General features: G+C 40.7%; 1 protein-coding gene across 2 annotated transcripts in view; it reads left to right on the top strand.

Moving 5' to 3' along the window:
- The window catches only part of COL19A1 (collagen type XIX alpha 1 chain), a 661,532-nt gene that overhangs the window by 326,888 nt on the left and 316,951 nt on the right, over nt 1-17,693 (top strand). For both annotated transcript variants that reach the window (XM_075268349.1, XM_075268350.1), the window contains exon 19: nt 7,647-7,700. In XM_075268349.1, the coding sequence (XP_075124450.1) occupies nt 7,647-7,700 (54 nt within the window). The remainder of the gene's footprint in view (nt 1-7,646; nt 7,701-17,693) is intronic.

Below are 17,693 nucleotides of genomic sequence, written 5' to 3'. Positions count from 1 at the left end.
TGCACCAGTCAAATTTTGGTTTAATGCATATTGCACATTTTCTGTTAGTACAATAAACCTCATTTCAATCTTGAAATATTACTGTGTCCATCAGTTATTAGATATATCAAACTGAAATGGCTGTTGCAAACATCAAAATATTTAGAACTAAAAATGATTAAGATTAATAGGGGTGCCCAAACTTTTTCATAGGACTGTACTGTATCTAACAAAGATTAGATCAAAATGTAGAAGCAGTGTGTGAAAATGTAAGTGCACCCTTACTGCTTCCATAGGAATTAAGTAGCAGCAAGGTGCTTTTAATCAAATGCCCTTGGTTAGTGTGAACACAGTGTTAACACAATACCAAAAAGAAAAGGCATCAGCAATGATCATAGAGAAGCAATTGTTGCTACCCATCAATCTCGGAACCTTATAAATCCAAGATTATTCACAAGTGGAAAACATTCAAGACTCTTGAAAATGTTCCCAGGACTAAATCTTCCAGCCAATTCCCTCCAAGGTCAAACTGTGCAGTACCAGGAGAAAAACCCAAGGGCCACATCGAAGACTCTATAAGCCTCAGTTAGCATGCTAGTTCATGACAGTACACTGAACAAGTATAGCTTGTTTAAACGGACTGCCAGAAAAGCCTTCTTCTTTCTAAAATAAGCAGGACAGTGCAGGTTAAGTTGGCAAAGCTGTATCTGAACAATCTATAAGACTTTGAAAAATGTCCTTTTGATAAAGGAGACCGAAGTGGAGATGTTTGACCATAATGCTCAATTCCACATTTGATGAAAATTAAAAAGCACAGACACCTCATATCAACTGTCTGGTGGTAGTGGAGTAATGATTTGGACCTATTTTATAGCAATAGAATCTGGGCTCCTTGCAGTCATTGAGTTGACCATGAACTCCTGTGTATACCAAAATATCCTATAGACAAATATGAGAACAATTGCAACTGAACAATACCAAGCCCATGAGAAAATCTGCAACATGATTGCAAAAGAAACGAAAACAATCAAGGTGTTACAATGTCATGACTTCAACCCAATTGAATGCTGTGGTGGAACCTTAAAGAGGTTTTTGAGGTAAATTAGAAAACCCGTGGGATTGTTGGCAATCTAAAATTTAAAAAAGTCATACTTACCCACCCCAGTCCTTTGTTCTAGCATCATATTGCCTTTTTCTATTCCATTTCTGCACTGGTTGGACTGGAGATGAAGCAGCTCAGGTGACCTCTGCAGCCAATCACTGGCCTCAAATGTCACATGATGGGTGCTGGTAATGTTATTCCGAATTCATAGCTGTACCCAACATGTGATTGCTGAGGCCAGAGAGTGGCCACATTGGCCAACTGAGCTGCTTTACTCCTGGTCCAGCCAATGCATGAGATGAAACAGGCGACCTAATACTGGAATGGGAATATATGAGCATATGTTTTTTTATTTTAGCTGAAAGCTGCCACCCACCCCGATTTTCATTACTTACTAATTAACAACCTGCAAGAACAAGCTCAGTTGCTGTACAAGTGTACAAAGATGGGCCTGTTAAGTAGTGAAGAGGCTGCATCACTTACCTGAATGCTGCTGCCCACGGCTGGTACTGATATAGTGTATGGCACTGTGGTTTTACTTAAGTGAGAGCAATAATTGGTTATGGGTATTTTCTTATTATTGGCCCATCGGTGACCTGCCATATCTTGTGGCCTGTAATGAGGGAAAGCTGATAGTCTTACTTAAGTGAAAACACTGGTGGCTTCATCCTGTAGTGCCGCTGCTGTGCTGCATATAATTTCATGTGGAAGTATTCTACATTCACCAGTACAATTTACTTTGGTGAATTAAAATTCAGCTGCATATAAGGATTAATTTGTCAAACAAGATTAACCAAGAACTCAAAAGTACTGTAGATAGCATTATAACAGGTTCAGGCAGTGGATCGTAGATCTACTGCACTACCAAACCAGTTTGGCTTCGGGCCACCTCTAAGAGCCTATTAGACCCCCTGGTCACTCCTAGGTCTTTGCTATCTCCTGTGGTGGTCCTGGTTTGGTAGCAGGTTCATATTGAAGAATTTAGAGAGAAATTTTAAGCTGTCTTCCATATCAAATTCCTCTCCAAAGAGGTGTTGTGGAATACACAGCAGAAAGCCTAAGTAGAGCTTTGACTTTTAACTGTGAGCTTGCACACTATTTACCCTCTGATTGAGCCGCAGAGACCACAATGATATAGAGTAGGATGCTTCTGAAGCATCTGTCACAGCCTCCCATTGAAAACAATAGGATGGAAAGTCCAGCTCTTTTTTTGGAGCTGATTCTGATACAGAATGCTCCTCAAAATCAAGTCCAATCCCTCTGTATGAACTTACCCTTAAAGGTCTACCAAAGCATTTCAAGTGGTGATCTTGACCTTGACGGGGTCATTGCCATATCTTGATTTTTTTTTTTTCTTGTTTCAGCTATTGTGTGGTACAATTGGTGATATTGGTGACATTATTGGGATCATTGTCCTATTACAAGACCTATTTCAGCCAAGCTCCATTTGTTATACACAATAGCTTCATATTTGGTTCTAGAATACTTTGGTATACAAAGAAGCTCATTGTCAACTCAATGACTGCAAGGAGCCCAGGTCCTGTTGCTGTAAAACAATCCTAAATTACCACTATGTTTGCTAGTTGTCATGTTTGTGCTGATATACTTTGGTTTTCAACAAATGTTGCACTGAGTATTATCACCAAACATCTCCACTTTGGACTTGTCTGTCCAAATAATAGAATGCTTGTGGATTGTTCAGATGCAACTTTGCAAGTACAAGATTGTTATATTCATTATAGAAAGAAAAGGCAAACCTTCTAAATAAGCCACAATTGTTCAGTCTAATTGTAAGCACACTGTAAGCAGCTTGAACATTTTACCATGCTGAGGCCTTTAGAGTCTTAGATGTATCTCTTTCATCTTTTTACAATCTTTATGAGCATTGCACAGTCTTAATTTGGGATGAATTTCCTGGGACATCCACTCCTGAGAAGATTGTCAGCTGTCTTGAACATGTTCATCTGAGGTTGTATTTAGTTAATTTTAAGACTTAAGAGCTATTTTTTTTTTATTATGTCATAAGTAAGACCAAGGAATTCAAAGGGGTTGTGCAACACTTTGGTTTTCTCAGAAATGTATATTAAAATGTGCTATATTACTTCTCACATTGTGTAATAGGTAGGTAACGGTATAATCCCATTATCTGATTATAGAGTACTGCCAATGTTCTCCTAATACAAATAAGCCTGTAATACTTTAGCTTCCTGTGAAAGTCTTTTAAAAACTAGTAATTTTAATTAAGTGAAAGGAACTAAATCTAAGTAAAAAATATGAGAACTTGCTGTGCACAGGTCCGATGAAGTCATGCGACCCACAACTTACTATTGGAGCACACCATTGTTGAAAATATATCAGAAAGTCAAGATGAGAAGTGTGAAGCATCCTACCCAACTACTCCATTTACATTCTTGCTTGGCCAAGCAACTTATCTCATCTAGAACAAAAGGATAGAGATTTTAAATATAGGAATCTGTATTGAAAGACTCTATATACAATTAAGGCTGGCTGGTCTAAACACTATATATACAATGCATATGCAGATGTAAACTTGCAGGACGTTAATGTTTCCCTTATTACATGATACAGATGGATCACTTTCCAGTTGTATATATCCTAAGTCATGTCAATGTACAGTATAACTGGAAAAGGAAGATCTTTTTAGACTGAAAAAATATGGCAGATTGTACACTTATTTTTCTCATCTAAGCAAAGTAGTTTTTTTTTTGTTTTATTTATTTATTTTGCTTACTTATATAGCGCCACCATATTGCACACTGCTTAACAGATAACATTGTCATATATACGGCTCACAAACTAAATTCCGTATATGAGAAAACAAGAGTACCTGTAGGAAACACGGGCAGAACATACAATCTCCAGGCAGATGTTGTCTTTTACTTGGATTCAAACCCAGGACTCCAGTGCTGCAAGGCTACAGTGCTAACCTTTTTAACAGTGAAGTGAATTATGATGGCTGCAAAGAGGATGTCTTCAGTTAATAAGGAACACTTTAATAATACAATAATGGTGTAAACCTAACCTTATGCATCAAATTAAATTTTTTATTTGGTTTCTCAGACATGAGAAGTAAGAACTTAAAAACATTACAGAAACAGAACAGTATACAGTATATTGAGAATCTTCCCACTGACCGGACAAAATGTCTTATAAAAAAACAACAACACACCAGTCAGACAGTACAGGGCCTGCATCGGTACTCTGCATTCTGTGATGCTGGCTACCCAGTGAACTAGCTGTAAGATAATCTATGGTAGTTTGAAGCTTTGTAGGAAGTCCAGGATTAGGTCACTCTCTCAGCCTCTGTCACAACCACAGTACCTTCTGCACTGCAAACTCCCCCTGGACTGCGGCAGTGGAGAAACATTCTTTGGCTCCACGCCTGTGCATCGTCATGCAGATCTGGACTAATATGGCAACCTATACTTTGCGCCTAATATCTTTTTATGAAAATATACTATATAATAACACTTTCAGACCTTGACTCACTTGAGAATGCATGTGTTCAGAAAGAGGAAAAGGGAGTAAGCCATAGACAAATACCTCAGATCCTCCAATTCTTCTTTCTCTAACACGTATAATAATAATAATACTACTAACAACATACTTACCTTAGGTAACAATGTATCATCCGTCAATGTGAACACGGCTGCATCCTCTATCGAGCGCGCATGCGCATAATGCTTATCGGACTTACCCGCGTCACATCCCCACCCTCGGGAGGCTGGTCTCAGGATTGTGTGTGATTGGCCGGGGAAGAAACTGGGCAGGACGAGGGGAGTGACGGCAGAGCGGGAAAGACTATTTAAAGCCCGCTCTGACAGCGCTGAGTGTCAAGCCTACATCTGTACTGGGGTCTACCATTAAGGCCCCGGGAACTGCAGTTCTAACCACACATCATCTCACATCTAGCGTATAGATTGTCCTCCTGATGATCCTAATGATGAAACGCGTTGAGGAATAGAAACAATATAATGGCTGCTTTATAGCATGGTGGATCTAGGATCACTGGACCTGTAGGCATAGTGTGGGACATAGCAAGGGGTTAACTTGACAGGTGATACATAGTATCAAGCCCAGGGTGACCGTTAGAACTAGAGTCGAGAACCCTGGACCCAGTAGCCTAGAAATATGTATCTGTCATTGTGCCATTGCACCTTTTTGTATGAACTACTGTAAATCGCTAGTACAGACCCTATGTAGGTGTAGGAACATATAGTAGGAGAAGGATACTCTAGAAACATTATTGACTATAGAGTCCTTCAGTGATATAAAACTGTGTATATGCATCAGATAGGGTCAGATATCTGTGCATGTGTATCAGGTGTGTCTGCTATTTTCAGTTGATAAACATACACACGTGTGGGCTATGAGCACTTTATTGGCTCTTTTTTAAATAATTGAATAAAAGTTATATTTTAATATAGGATTTTTTTGCCCAAGGGTATTTAGTGTTTTGTAGAATTGTAAGTGGGTTCCCTTAGACCCTGTGTTTTCAAAAACAATACTACTACTACTAATAATAATTTTATTTATATAGCTCCAAATATTCCACATAACTTTAGAATAGCTCAGGTGCATTAAATGTCAGCCACAATGAATGAGTACTGTCACCTTAACATTTCTTCCACCTATCACCTGATCAAGCATTTCTGTGAAAGTTATAAGTACCTGATGAATCTCAAAAAGACAGAAGACTCAAGCTAAAGATAAATTCACATCATGTCTTCTAGGAATATATTTAACCAGAGAATGTCTTGATCCCACAGTCACTGCTATAGTGAAATGAGTAGGTGCAAACAGTCCATGTTATGTAAAGCATAAAATGCCTTATGAATTTAACAAAAGCAATTTAGACATCAGTCATCAAGATGTATTGCAGGTCAATAAAGATCTTAGATCTTAGAAAATGACCCGTTTAATTGGCACTGAATGACTGTTAAGTAAAATCATTGTGTTTTTAATTGGTATAATTTAAGATAATATAATTATTAATGACAGTGTTACTATGCCCTGTAAGGTTTGTTTATAAGATTTTCATCAATACATTGATCACATTGTATCGAAACGCATTAATACTAGTCAAGATTGAGAAATGAAATGAATAACGTAAAATAGTGTGTCAATACAGCTATGCCTTGGTTCATAAGAACGCTAAGTATTAAAGGAAATATGTCACCATTTTGTTTATGTGTTAAAATTAGATAGTAAAATAGCTATAAATAACAATAACAACTAAAAATTATATAATATAATATATAAAACTAATCATTTTATTTTTTTATTTTTTTTTTCTGATTGTAGAGTTTTTATTCTATTTTCTGTACATTATTATGAGGGTTGGCTAAGGTTCTCCTCTTCTCTGTTAATAGTATTTGGTGATATGCTTTACAGCAATCTCATGATAATAGGCAGCAAAAGACTGAAGCTGTAACATCATCTGTTTTCAGTAGTGGTTGCAATGGTGGGTCAGTGGCAGATATGAATGAATCAATGCATTTGACCCAAATATCCCCAAGTGTACGTTTTTTAGAAAAACCAAACAAGTGGGGATTCATCTCAGACTAACATGGCCTCCACGAAATACACCCCGAAGTATAATAGTTGAAAACCCAGGGGAGGTGAGAAAAAATAAAAAAACATTTAAGTTCACCTTTTCTAACCTTTTTTTGGCCTCTTCATGGCTTCCAGTACTGTCCTGGTGACAGCATGCCCTGAGGTCACTGCTGAAACCTGTGATTGGGTCACAGCGATAACATGGGCCCAATCACAAGTCTCAGTGGTGACCCTGGGCACATGGCATCACAGAGGAGACCGAGAGAGAGCACCAGATGCCACAAGGAGGCTCAAAGGAGGTGAGGGAAAGTAAAAATGTTTTATTTTTTACAATTGTCCTGTGCCTCTATCTATTATCCTCTGGGTCTGAAGATACCCAAGAGTATAATAATTTCACTTCCAATGCTATCTGAACTTGTTCAACCTGAACCCAAAATGAAACAGATCTTGAGAGGGTTGGCCATCTCTAGTAATCTGTAGAGGTCATAGCTTATCTTTTAATACTATCTGTGTGAGAAGGAGCGCTATCGCAAGTCCTTCCTTCCAACTGCGATCAGGCTGTATAATTTACATCAGACCAAGCGAAGACACTCCGCACAGAAAACTGAATGATTATGATTATGGTTATGAAGTCTTCCTTCTTTCTTCTTCTGTTACTTAGCTGCTATGGACTCCTAGTATATCTTCTCTTCTCAGCTTATGTGTGTTCTGTAATATACTACTGTGTATTATCCTGTATCTGTATTACTGTGCTGCTGTAACATGCTGAAATTTCCCCACTGTGGGACTATTAAAGAATTATCTTATCTTATATGAGGTGACTGCTGCAAATTCTTTCAAAACATTCTTATTGAGTTCTCTAGCTTTTGTTACAGCTAGACAACAAATTCATGAAATGTACATTGTTTTTATTCTTCTAAATTGCCATCTTCTTTCTTTCTTTTTTAATACAATGATTCAAATTTGTATTTCTGTTTTTATTTTACAGGGTAGGCGAGGAAAACCAGGACCTCCTGGCAAAAATGGCGCAGCTGGACTTCCTGTAAGTACATTATTATTGTTCTGTACTAGTGACTGCTAGCAACATAAAACATGTGGTCACTTCTTGGTAATAATGATGACAATTACTTTTGCCTGGTCAGGAGGCTTTTTAAGTATCACTAAACCCAGAATCCAAAGAAATATAAGGAATCAATAATTCCCTCATAGCACATTCTGATTTTATTTGCTTTTGTTTTCTCTTATATTATAATTTCAAAGTAATTGTGAAGTGATATAATACAAAAATAAATCCCCTCCAAAGCTTGCCAGATTTCAGACTTCTAAGAAAGATCGGTAACGTAGCAGGTTGAGTTGTAATAAGGAATACTGAATACTATTTTTACCTACATAAATCTTCTCCTTGCACAACAATAGCTTGCCAGGATTTCCCATTCAGGGTTCTGAGAAAGATGGGTAACATAGCAGGAATTGTGGTAATAGAGAGTACTGAATACTAGGTATACCAGCTTTTACTGCTTGCCTTCAAATCATGTCAAAGTTTGCTAGATTTGCTTTTCAGAGCTCTGGGAAAGCTGGGTAGCATAGTACGTGGAGCTGTGATGAATACTGTTTGGAATACTGAATACTACATTTATCTAAATAAATCCCACATCTTGCTTCATAATTGTGCCATATCTTATCATATATGCTTTTCAGAATTCTGAGAAAGCTGTAGTATACCAGGTAATACTGCATTAGGGCCTACTGAATATACAGTGTAGTAATATAATGTAAAGTAAATCTCCTTCATTGCTCCAAAGTTATGGAAGAACTCACCAAATTTGCCTTTCTGGTCCCGAGAAAGCTGGATAATATATCAGGTACTGTTGTAATAGAGACTGCTGATTATGAAATATACCTTGGCAAACATTCTTCTGTATTGGAGTATATACTATCGAATCAGCAATTAGAAGATTGTTGGTTCATATACCCTATTGGGACAAAAAAAAAAGGAAAAAAAAAATAAATAAATTCACAACTATTAAAAAAAAATAATAAATACTCCCCATAAAATGCCCCTTTTCCCTTATATGATGTAAAAACCACAAACCATAGCATAATTTGGTATCACTGCATTCATAACAAACTACAATAAAAATAAATCTTTAGTTAATCTGCATATTAAATGTTGAAGTTGTGAATTTTGAACACCAGTAATGATTTTTTGCCATCTTGTCTCTCAAAATATGAAAAGTGATCAAAAAGTCATATATAGTTCAGTATATGTACCAATAAAAAGCACACCTGGTCCCACAAAAAATAAGCCCTCAACTAACATAAATGTTATGCCTCTCTCAAGATGGCAATGCAAAAAACCTAATTTTTTTTCCCCAAAACATATTTATGTTTCATGGTGAATGGCAAAATTTTTTTTTACATTAAAGCGCAATTCCAAAACTTGTCAATAAGAAATAGGCATCCCAGGGCCAACACGATGGCTCAGTGATTAGCACTGCAGCCTTGCAGCGCTGGAGTCCTGAGTTCAAATCCTGCCAGGAACAACATCTGCAAAGTGTTTGTGTGGATTTCCTTCTATTCTACAAAGACATACTGATAAGAAAAAAAAATGTGCATTGTGGAGCTCCCAATCTACATTTAAAAAAAAAAAAAAGAAATAGGCATCCCAAAATGTTATTAGAAAAAACAAGCCTTTATGTAGCTGCATCATTAGAATTTTTTTTTTTTTAAAAAAAGTAGCTTGCACAATACAGCAGCAACTCCCCCCCCAAAAAAAAATAAAAAAAAAAATAAAAAATAAAAAATAAATAAATAAATTGCCAAGAAAACTGTCTGCAGCAGGAAGGGAATGTACCTGCTGTGCAAGCGTATATCAGGGTACATTACAGATTTAGGGGGAATTCACACAGAGTAAAGTGGAGCGCGATCTGGCACGTATACGGCGTGTCAGAGTTTGCGCGCTCAAAAAGATCCCATTGATTTCAATGGGAGTTATGAGCGTATATGCCACGTAATTTTGCAGCCGCAAAATTATGGGCGCAAAATTACACGGCGTATATGCTCTTAATGCCCATTGAAATCAATGGGATCTTTATGAGCGCGCAAACTCTGACACGCCGTATACGTGCCAGATCACGCTCCACTTTACTCTGTGTGAATTCCCCCTTAGAGCTTATAAGGTAAAAGACATGAGACTTTCACGTCTGGAAAAATAATGATTGCTAATGTTTTTTTCTTATTTAACACCTGTTATGGCAATGCACAGCTGTATGTCCCAATATGACCACCAGGCCAAGAGTTACAGCCACACAGACTGTGTTATACAGTTTCTGTTACTTCTATTAATGTTAAGGGAACAGCAGCATTATGTGTAACAATGAGCAACTCAGGAGCTATGGACACAGAGTATCGTAGTTTTCTTTGCTGTAATGATTCTGTATCACCCACTTACATTTATGGGAGTTAGGGTTAGTTCACACCGGGAGCGGAAGCGCAGATATTGGCACCGAGAGAGACATGGGGAGTCGCATCACTCTCAGGCCAAAATCCGCCTGCCAAGACTGTCACGGCTTCCGACAGTCGCAGCTTCTCCCTCCGGAGTAGGCTCAAATAAATGGGCCGAATCCGGAGGTTGCTGCCGCAAGGTGGACATCACAGCTCAACAAACTGCGGAATCCACCTGAAGAAAGGGAAGCCCTCTTCTTTTTACCGTGAGCGGCAACATTCCGCTCACAGAAAAAAGTAGCCTGGCGGTCTCCATAGACCACCATTGTGAGGAGTCGGATTATGATGTTGATTACGCGCAACAATCCGCCCCCTCTGAGCCCGTGTGAACTAGCCTTTATAGGAACAGCTTAGAATAGTCTACTTGTCTATTTTAATAATTTGCAGTCTCTGTATACAGATGGGACAGGGATGGTGGTTGCCATGAAAGTCTGAGATTAGAATACCTCTTTAACTAACTAGGAAACCCCATAGAATGAATTAAACTAAGACTATGGCAGGTAACTAACATGGTTGCAAGAAATACAGGAGAACATCAATGGTAGTTTGAATAGGTAAAGTCTTTACCAGGACTCACTTCCACCATTGAAAAAATATTTAAATTGGTTAGAAAATTACAGTTCAGAAATATATCTGGAAATAGTGGTTAACCCATTGGATGTTTGCTCTTCTGATTGACCAACAGTTGAAACCTATCTCGGCAAGCACCTGCACAAAGTCTGGATGTCTCTCAGTGCTGTCTAACAGCTTCACTCTCTTTTCTGGACTAGCTATTTGCACTGTTCTCCTGTTCTCTCGTCTGGCCTACTAGCACAAGTTCTACTCCCATGCCCCACTACCCACTAGGTAGAAATTTCCCATGTGTTTGTGCAACAATTACCTTGGGAATGAGTAGTTAAATAAGATTTAACATATATGATGCAGCATACTACAACCGGCACCGCAAGGGCTCGACAATGATGGGGCTCAGGGTGTGTTTTATAAAATGGGTGTGGATACAAATGGATAGCAAACTGTGTCTAAATCAATATGTACTGTACCAAATGATAGAACTGTTGCAAATATACCAAGAGCTTCATCACCATCTAACTGAAGGGTAAAAATATATTGTCCTAGCATCTATCTACCCTTCACAACTTCTATTGTAGATATCACTTAATTATTTTAGAATGGCATAGGAAGGTTTCCCCATATTTCCACTAGACGGAGCTTGTACTCCAAATGTCACAGCTATATATGCCACCATGACTAACAGAATTGTGCTAGTTCTTGACATTACAGCTATATTCACTGCACCACAAGACACTTCTTGTAGGATGTATTGAAAGTTTTGCATGGTATGCTATTTCATACTTTTATCTGTTTCTTGGAAAGCCATGTGGAAGCCAATATGCCTGAGGCAGTCAATATAAGACGTTCTTAACTAGGCAGATTCGCCACTCAGTAATATTGGGAATTCAGATGACAAGCCCTTTGGGGACTGTAATTTTAGTCATATATGTTTCATATTTATTCTTTAAAACCTTATAGCAGAGTAAAACAATGGGTTTATATTTTACTGGCCAGGTTTTGACTTTAGAGAAAAGTCCCCTTCATGAAATCGCTGACTTTGCCTTAGATATCTTTTTCTAGAGTTTATGGTATATACGTGTATTCTTGATGTACATTATTGTTGTGTACTAGTATAAAGACAAGCCAGAGATTCTCTTAGATCCCTGAGGAATACAGGCAGTAAATCAAACAGAAAATCTGCGCTTTAACATTGAGTAAGGAAATATATTCGATGAAGAAACACTAAAGCCATCATGGAATTGATCACTTTAGCACCTAGAGGCTTTTCAGCATATTTGGTCAATGAATTATAGCTCTGAACATGATAAAGTGAGACTACCTTCAGCACATGAGACTAATAAAAAGGTGCCTTCTGATTAAATGTAAAAAATATATCTTGAATTATTAAAAAAGCAATAACAGCAAAATATTAGCTCCTTAATATATGAGAAACTAGGGCACTTTTTCTTTGGCGACTTATACGATATACTTTAAGTTGTAAAGCAACATCTTCTAAAGCATGAATAAGCTCATTTACCTACCTATAAGACTAAAACGTTAAAAATTCTGTTCTCCGAAATCCTAAAGCTCAGAATGAAGATTTATAATCCTGGGTTGGAAGAAATGCGCTGCAACTAAAAAATATTCAACCTGTACAGGACAGCAACCTGTAAGTGAAAACAAAGCTGCCGCCAAAAACGGACAGCATGATATGGGTGAATAAAAACATATACAGCATTATATGGGAGAAATAGCAAAATGTCACTTCATTAAAATGAAGGATCTATCCCCAAAAATAGCTCTTAAATAAGAAAAGCACACTGTAAAATATTCTGTATAGTTTGTTTGGAATTGAACATATTACCATTGTTCATCCCCTTATACCGTAGGGTTGTATAGTAGTAAACTTTTAAGAAGTTCTCTTACAGTAATGCAAATGTCAGGATTTGTCAGCAGTAGAGATGAGCGAACAGTGTTCTATCGAACTCATGTTCGATCGGATATTAGGCTGTTCGGCATGTTCGAATCGAATCGAACACCGCGTGGTAAAGTGCGCCATTACTCGATTCCCCTCCCACCTTCCCTGGCGCCTTTTTTGCTCCAATAACAGCGCAGGGTAGGTGGGACAGGAACTACGACACCGGTGACGTTGAAAAAAGTAGGCAAAACCCATTGGCTGCCGAAAACATGTGACCTCTAATTTAAAAGAACAGCGCCGCCCAGGTTCGCGTCATTCTGAGCTTGCAATTCACCGAGGACGGAGGTTTCCGTCCAGCTAGCTAGGGCTTAGATTCTGGGTAGGCAGGGACAGGCTAGGATAGGAAGGAGAAGACAACCAACAGCTCTTGTAAGAGCTAAATTCCAGGGAGAAGCTTGTCAGTGTAACGTGGCACTGACGGGCTCAATCGCCGCAACCCAGCTTTCCCAGGATCCTGAATGGAATACACTGTCAGTGTATTCCCGTATACCCGATATATACCCCGATACCCGTTCCAACGGTGTGCCCCCCCACCTTCACCCCAGAAATACCCTGCAAGTCCCCTAGCAATAGAATTGGGGCTATATACACCCACAATTTTTACTACTGGTATACAGTGCCATTGTCTGACTGGGAATTCAAAGAATATATTGGGAATACAAATACCCTCATTTCTTGCTACTGCCATATAGTGCCAGTTTCTGACTGGTAATTCAAAGAATATATTGGGGTTACGTGCACCCACAATTTTTACTACTGGTATACAGTGCCATTGTCTGACTGGGAATTCAAAGAATATATTGGGAATACAAATACCCTCATTTCTTGCTACTGCCATATAGTGCCAGTGTCTGACTGGGAATTCAAAGAATATATTGGGGTTACGTGCACCCACAATTTTTACTACTGGTATACAGTGCCATTGTCTGACTGGGAATTCAAAGAATATATTGGGAATACAAATACCCTCATTTCTTGCTACTGCCATATAGTGCCAGTGTCTGACTGGTAATTCAAAGAATATATTGGGGTTACGTGCACCCACAATTTTTACTACTGGTATACAGTGCCATTGTCTGACTGGGAATTCAAAGAGTATATTGGGAATACAAATACCCTCATTTCTTGCTACTGCCATATAGTGCCAGTTTCTGACTGGGAATTCAAAGAATATATTGGGGTTACGTGCACCCACAATTTTTACTACTGGTATACAGTGCCATTGTCTGACTGGGAATTCAAAGAATATATTGGGGTTATAAATACCCTCATTTCTTGCTACTGCCATATAGTGCCAGTTTCTGACTGGTAATTCAAAGAATATATTGGGGTTACGTGCACCCACAATTTTTACTACTGGTATACAGTGCCATTGTCTGACTGGGAATTCAAAGAATATATTGGGGTTATAAATACCCTCATTTCTTGCTACTGCCATATAGTGCCAGTTTCTGACTGGTAATTCAAAGAATATATTGGGGTTACGTGCACCCACAATTTTTACTACTGGTATACAGTGCCATTGTCTGACTGGGAATTCAAAGAATATATTGGGAATACAAATACCCTCATTTCTTGCTACTGCCATATAGTGCCAGTGTCTGACTGGGAATTCAAAGAATATATTGGGGTTACGTGCACCCACAATTTTTACTACTGGTATACAGTGCCATTGTCTGACTGGGAATTCAAAGAATATATTGGGAATACAAATACCCTCATTTCTTGCTACTGCCATATAGTGCCAGTGTCTGACTGGTAATTCAAAGAATATATTGGGGTTACGTGCACCCACAATTTTTACTACTGGTATACAGTGCCATTGTCTGACTGGGAATTCAAAGAATATATTGGGAATACAAATACCCTCATTTCTTGCTACTGCCATATAGTGCCAGTGTCTGACTGGGAATTCAAAGAATATATTGGGGTTACGTGCACCCACAATTTTTACTACTGGTATACAGTGCCATTGTCTGACTGGGAATTCAAAGAGTATATTGGGAATACAAATACCCTCATTTCTTGCTACTGCCATATAGTGCCAGTTTCTGACTGGTAATTCAAAGAATATATTGGGGTTACGTGCACCCACAATTTTTACTACTGGTATACAGTGCCATTGTCTGACTGGGAATTCAAAGAGTATATTGGGAATACAAATACCCTCATTTCTTGCTACTGCCATATAGTGCCAGTTTCTGACTGGGAATTCAAAGAATATATTGGGGTTACGTGCACCCACAATTTTTACTACTGGTATACAGTGCATTTGTCTGACTGGGAATTCAAAGAATATATTGGGGTTATAAATACCCTCATTTCTTGCTACTGCCATATAGTGCCAGTTTCTGACTGGTAATTCAAAGAATATATTGGGGTTACGTGCACCCACAATTTTTACTACTGGTATACAGTGCCATTGTCTGACTGGGAATTCAAAGAATATATTGGGGTTATAAATACCCTCATTTCTTGCTACTGCCATATAGTGCCAGTTTCTGACTGGTAATTCAAAGAATATATTGGGGTTACGTGCACCCACAATTTTTACTACTGGTATACAGTGCCATTGTCTGACTGGGAATTCAAAGAGTATATTGGGAATACAAATACCCTCATTTCTTGCTACTGCCATATAGTGCCAGTGTCTGACTGGGAATTCAAAGAATATATTGGGGTTACGTGCACCCACAATTTTTACTACTGGTATACAGTGCCAATTTCTAACTAGGAATTCAAAATGCGCAAGGCTCCCGGAAAGGGACGTGGACGAGGCCGTGGGCGAGGTCGGGGGAATGGTTCTGGGGAGCAAGGTAGCAGTGAAGCCACAGGGCGTCCCGTGCCTACTCCTGTGGGGCAGCAAGCATTGCGCCACTCCACAGTGCCAGGGTTGCTTGCCACATTAACTAAACTGCAGGGTACAAACCTTAGTAGGCCCGAGAACCAGGAACAGGTCTTGCAATGGCTGTCAGAGAACGCTTACAGCACATTGTCCAGCAGCCAGTCAGACTCTGCCTCCTCTCCTCCTATTACCCAACAGTCTTGTCTTCCTTCCTCCCAAAATTCCGAAGCTTTACAGAACAATAACCCAAACTGTCCCTGCTCCCCAGAGCTGTTCTCCGCTCCTTTCATTGTCCCTCAACCTGCCTCTCCACGTCACGATTCCACGAACCTAACAGAGGAGCATCTGTGTCCAGATGCTCAAACACTAGAGTCTCTTCCATCTCCGTTCGATTTGGTGGTGGATGACCAGCAACCCACCCTCATCGACGATGATGTGACGCAGTTGCCGTCAGGGCATCCAGTTGACCGGCGCATTGTGCGGGAGGAGGAGATGAGACAGGAGTTGGAAGAGGAAGTGGTGGATGATGAGGACACTGACCCGACCTGGACAGGGGGGATGTCAAGCGGGGAAAGTAGTGTGGATGTTGAGGCAGGTGCAGCACCAAAAAGGGTAGCTAGAGGCAGAGGCAGAGGTCAGCAGCTTAGGCGAAGCCAGGCCACACCCGGAATCTCCCAAGATGTTCCAGTTCGTACCCAGCCCCGAAAAACTCCCACCTCGAGGGCACGTTTCTCGAAGGTGTGGAGTTTTTTCAAGGAATGCGCCGAGGACAGATATAGTGTTGTCTGCACAATTTGCCTCTCGAAATTGATTAGGGGCTCTGAGAAGAGCAACCTGTCCACCACTTCAATGCGCCGTCATTTGGAATCCAAGCACTGGAATCAGTGGCAGGCAGCAACGGCAGGACAAAGGCCGCCTGCCGTTCACGCCACTGCCACTGCCTCTGCCACTGCCTCTGCCTCTGCCACTGCCACTGCTGACTGTGCTGGCGATGCACTCCAGAGGACGAGCCAGGACACCACTTCATCTGCCTCCGCCACTTTGTTGACTTCTACCTCATCCTCCCCTGGTCCTGTCTTATCTCCTTCTCCTGCACCATCAAAGGCACCATCAGGCGTTTCTTTACAACAACCCACCATCTCTCAGACATTGGAGCGGCGGCAGAAATACACTGCTAACCACCCACACGCGCAAGCCTTGAACGCCAACATCGCTAAACTGCTGGCCCAGGAGATGTTGGCGTTCCGGCTTGTTGAAACTCCCGCCTTCCTGGACCTGATGGCAACTGCGGCACCTCGCTATGCCGTCCCTAGCCGTCACTACTTCTCCCGGTGTGCCGTCCCCGCCTTGCACCAGCACGTGTCACTCAACATCAGGCGGGCCCTTAGTTCCGCGCTTTGCACAAAGGTCCACTTGACCACCGACGCGTGGACAAGTGCATGCGGACAGGGACGCTACATTTCACTGACGGCACACTGGGTGAATGTAGTTGAGGCTGGGACTGCTTCCCAAACTGGCCCGGTGTACCTCGTCTCCCCGCCTAACATTCCTGGCAGGGACACGAGAAGAACACCCCCCTCCTCCTCCTCCTCTACCGCCTCCTCCTCCGCCACCGCCTCCTCCTCCGCCACCGCCTCCTCCTCCGCTGTTAGATTGACCCCAGCTACGAGTTGGAAACGTTGCAGCACTGGCGTTGGTAGACGTCAGCAGGCTGTGCTGAAGCTGATCAGCTTGGGGGACAGACAGCACACTGCCTCCGAGGTGAGGGATGCCCTCCTCGATGAGACGGCAATATGGTTTGAGCCGCTGCACCTGGGCCCAGGCATGGTCGTTTGTGATAACGGCCGGAACCTGGTAGCAGCTCTGGAGCTTGCCGGACTCCAACATGTTCCATGCCTGGCCCACGTCTTCAACCTAGTGGTGCAACGTTTCCTAAAGAGCTACCCCAATGTTCCAGAGCTACTGGTGAAAGTGCGGCGCATGTGCGCCCACTTTCGCAAGTCGACAGTAGCCGCTGCTAGCTTAAAATCTCTCCAGCAACGCCTGCATGTGCCACAACACCGGCTTTTGTGCGACGTCCCCACACGCTGGAACTCAACGTTTCAGATGTTGAATAGAGTGGTTGAGCAGCAGAGACCTTTGATGGAATACCAGCT

The sequence above is a fragment of the Leptodactylus fuscus genome, chromosome 3 (assembly GCF_031893055.1).
Source record: "Leptodactylus fuscus isolate aLepFus1 chromosome 3, aLepFus1.hap2, whole genome shotgun sequence".
NCBI lineage: Eukaryota > Metazoa > Chordata > Amphibia > Anura > Leptodactylidae > Leptodactylus > Leptodactylus fuscus.
Note: the sequence above shows the minus strand (reverse complement) of the source record. Positions and strands in the feature narration are given on the sequence as shown.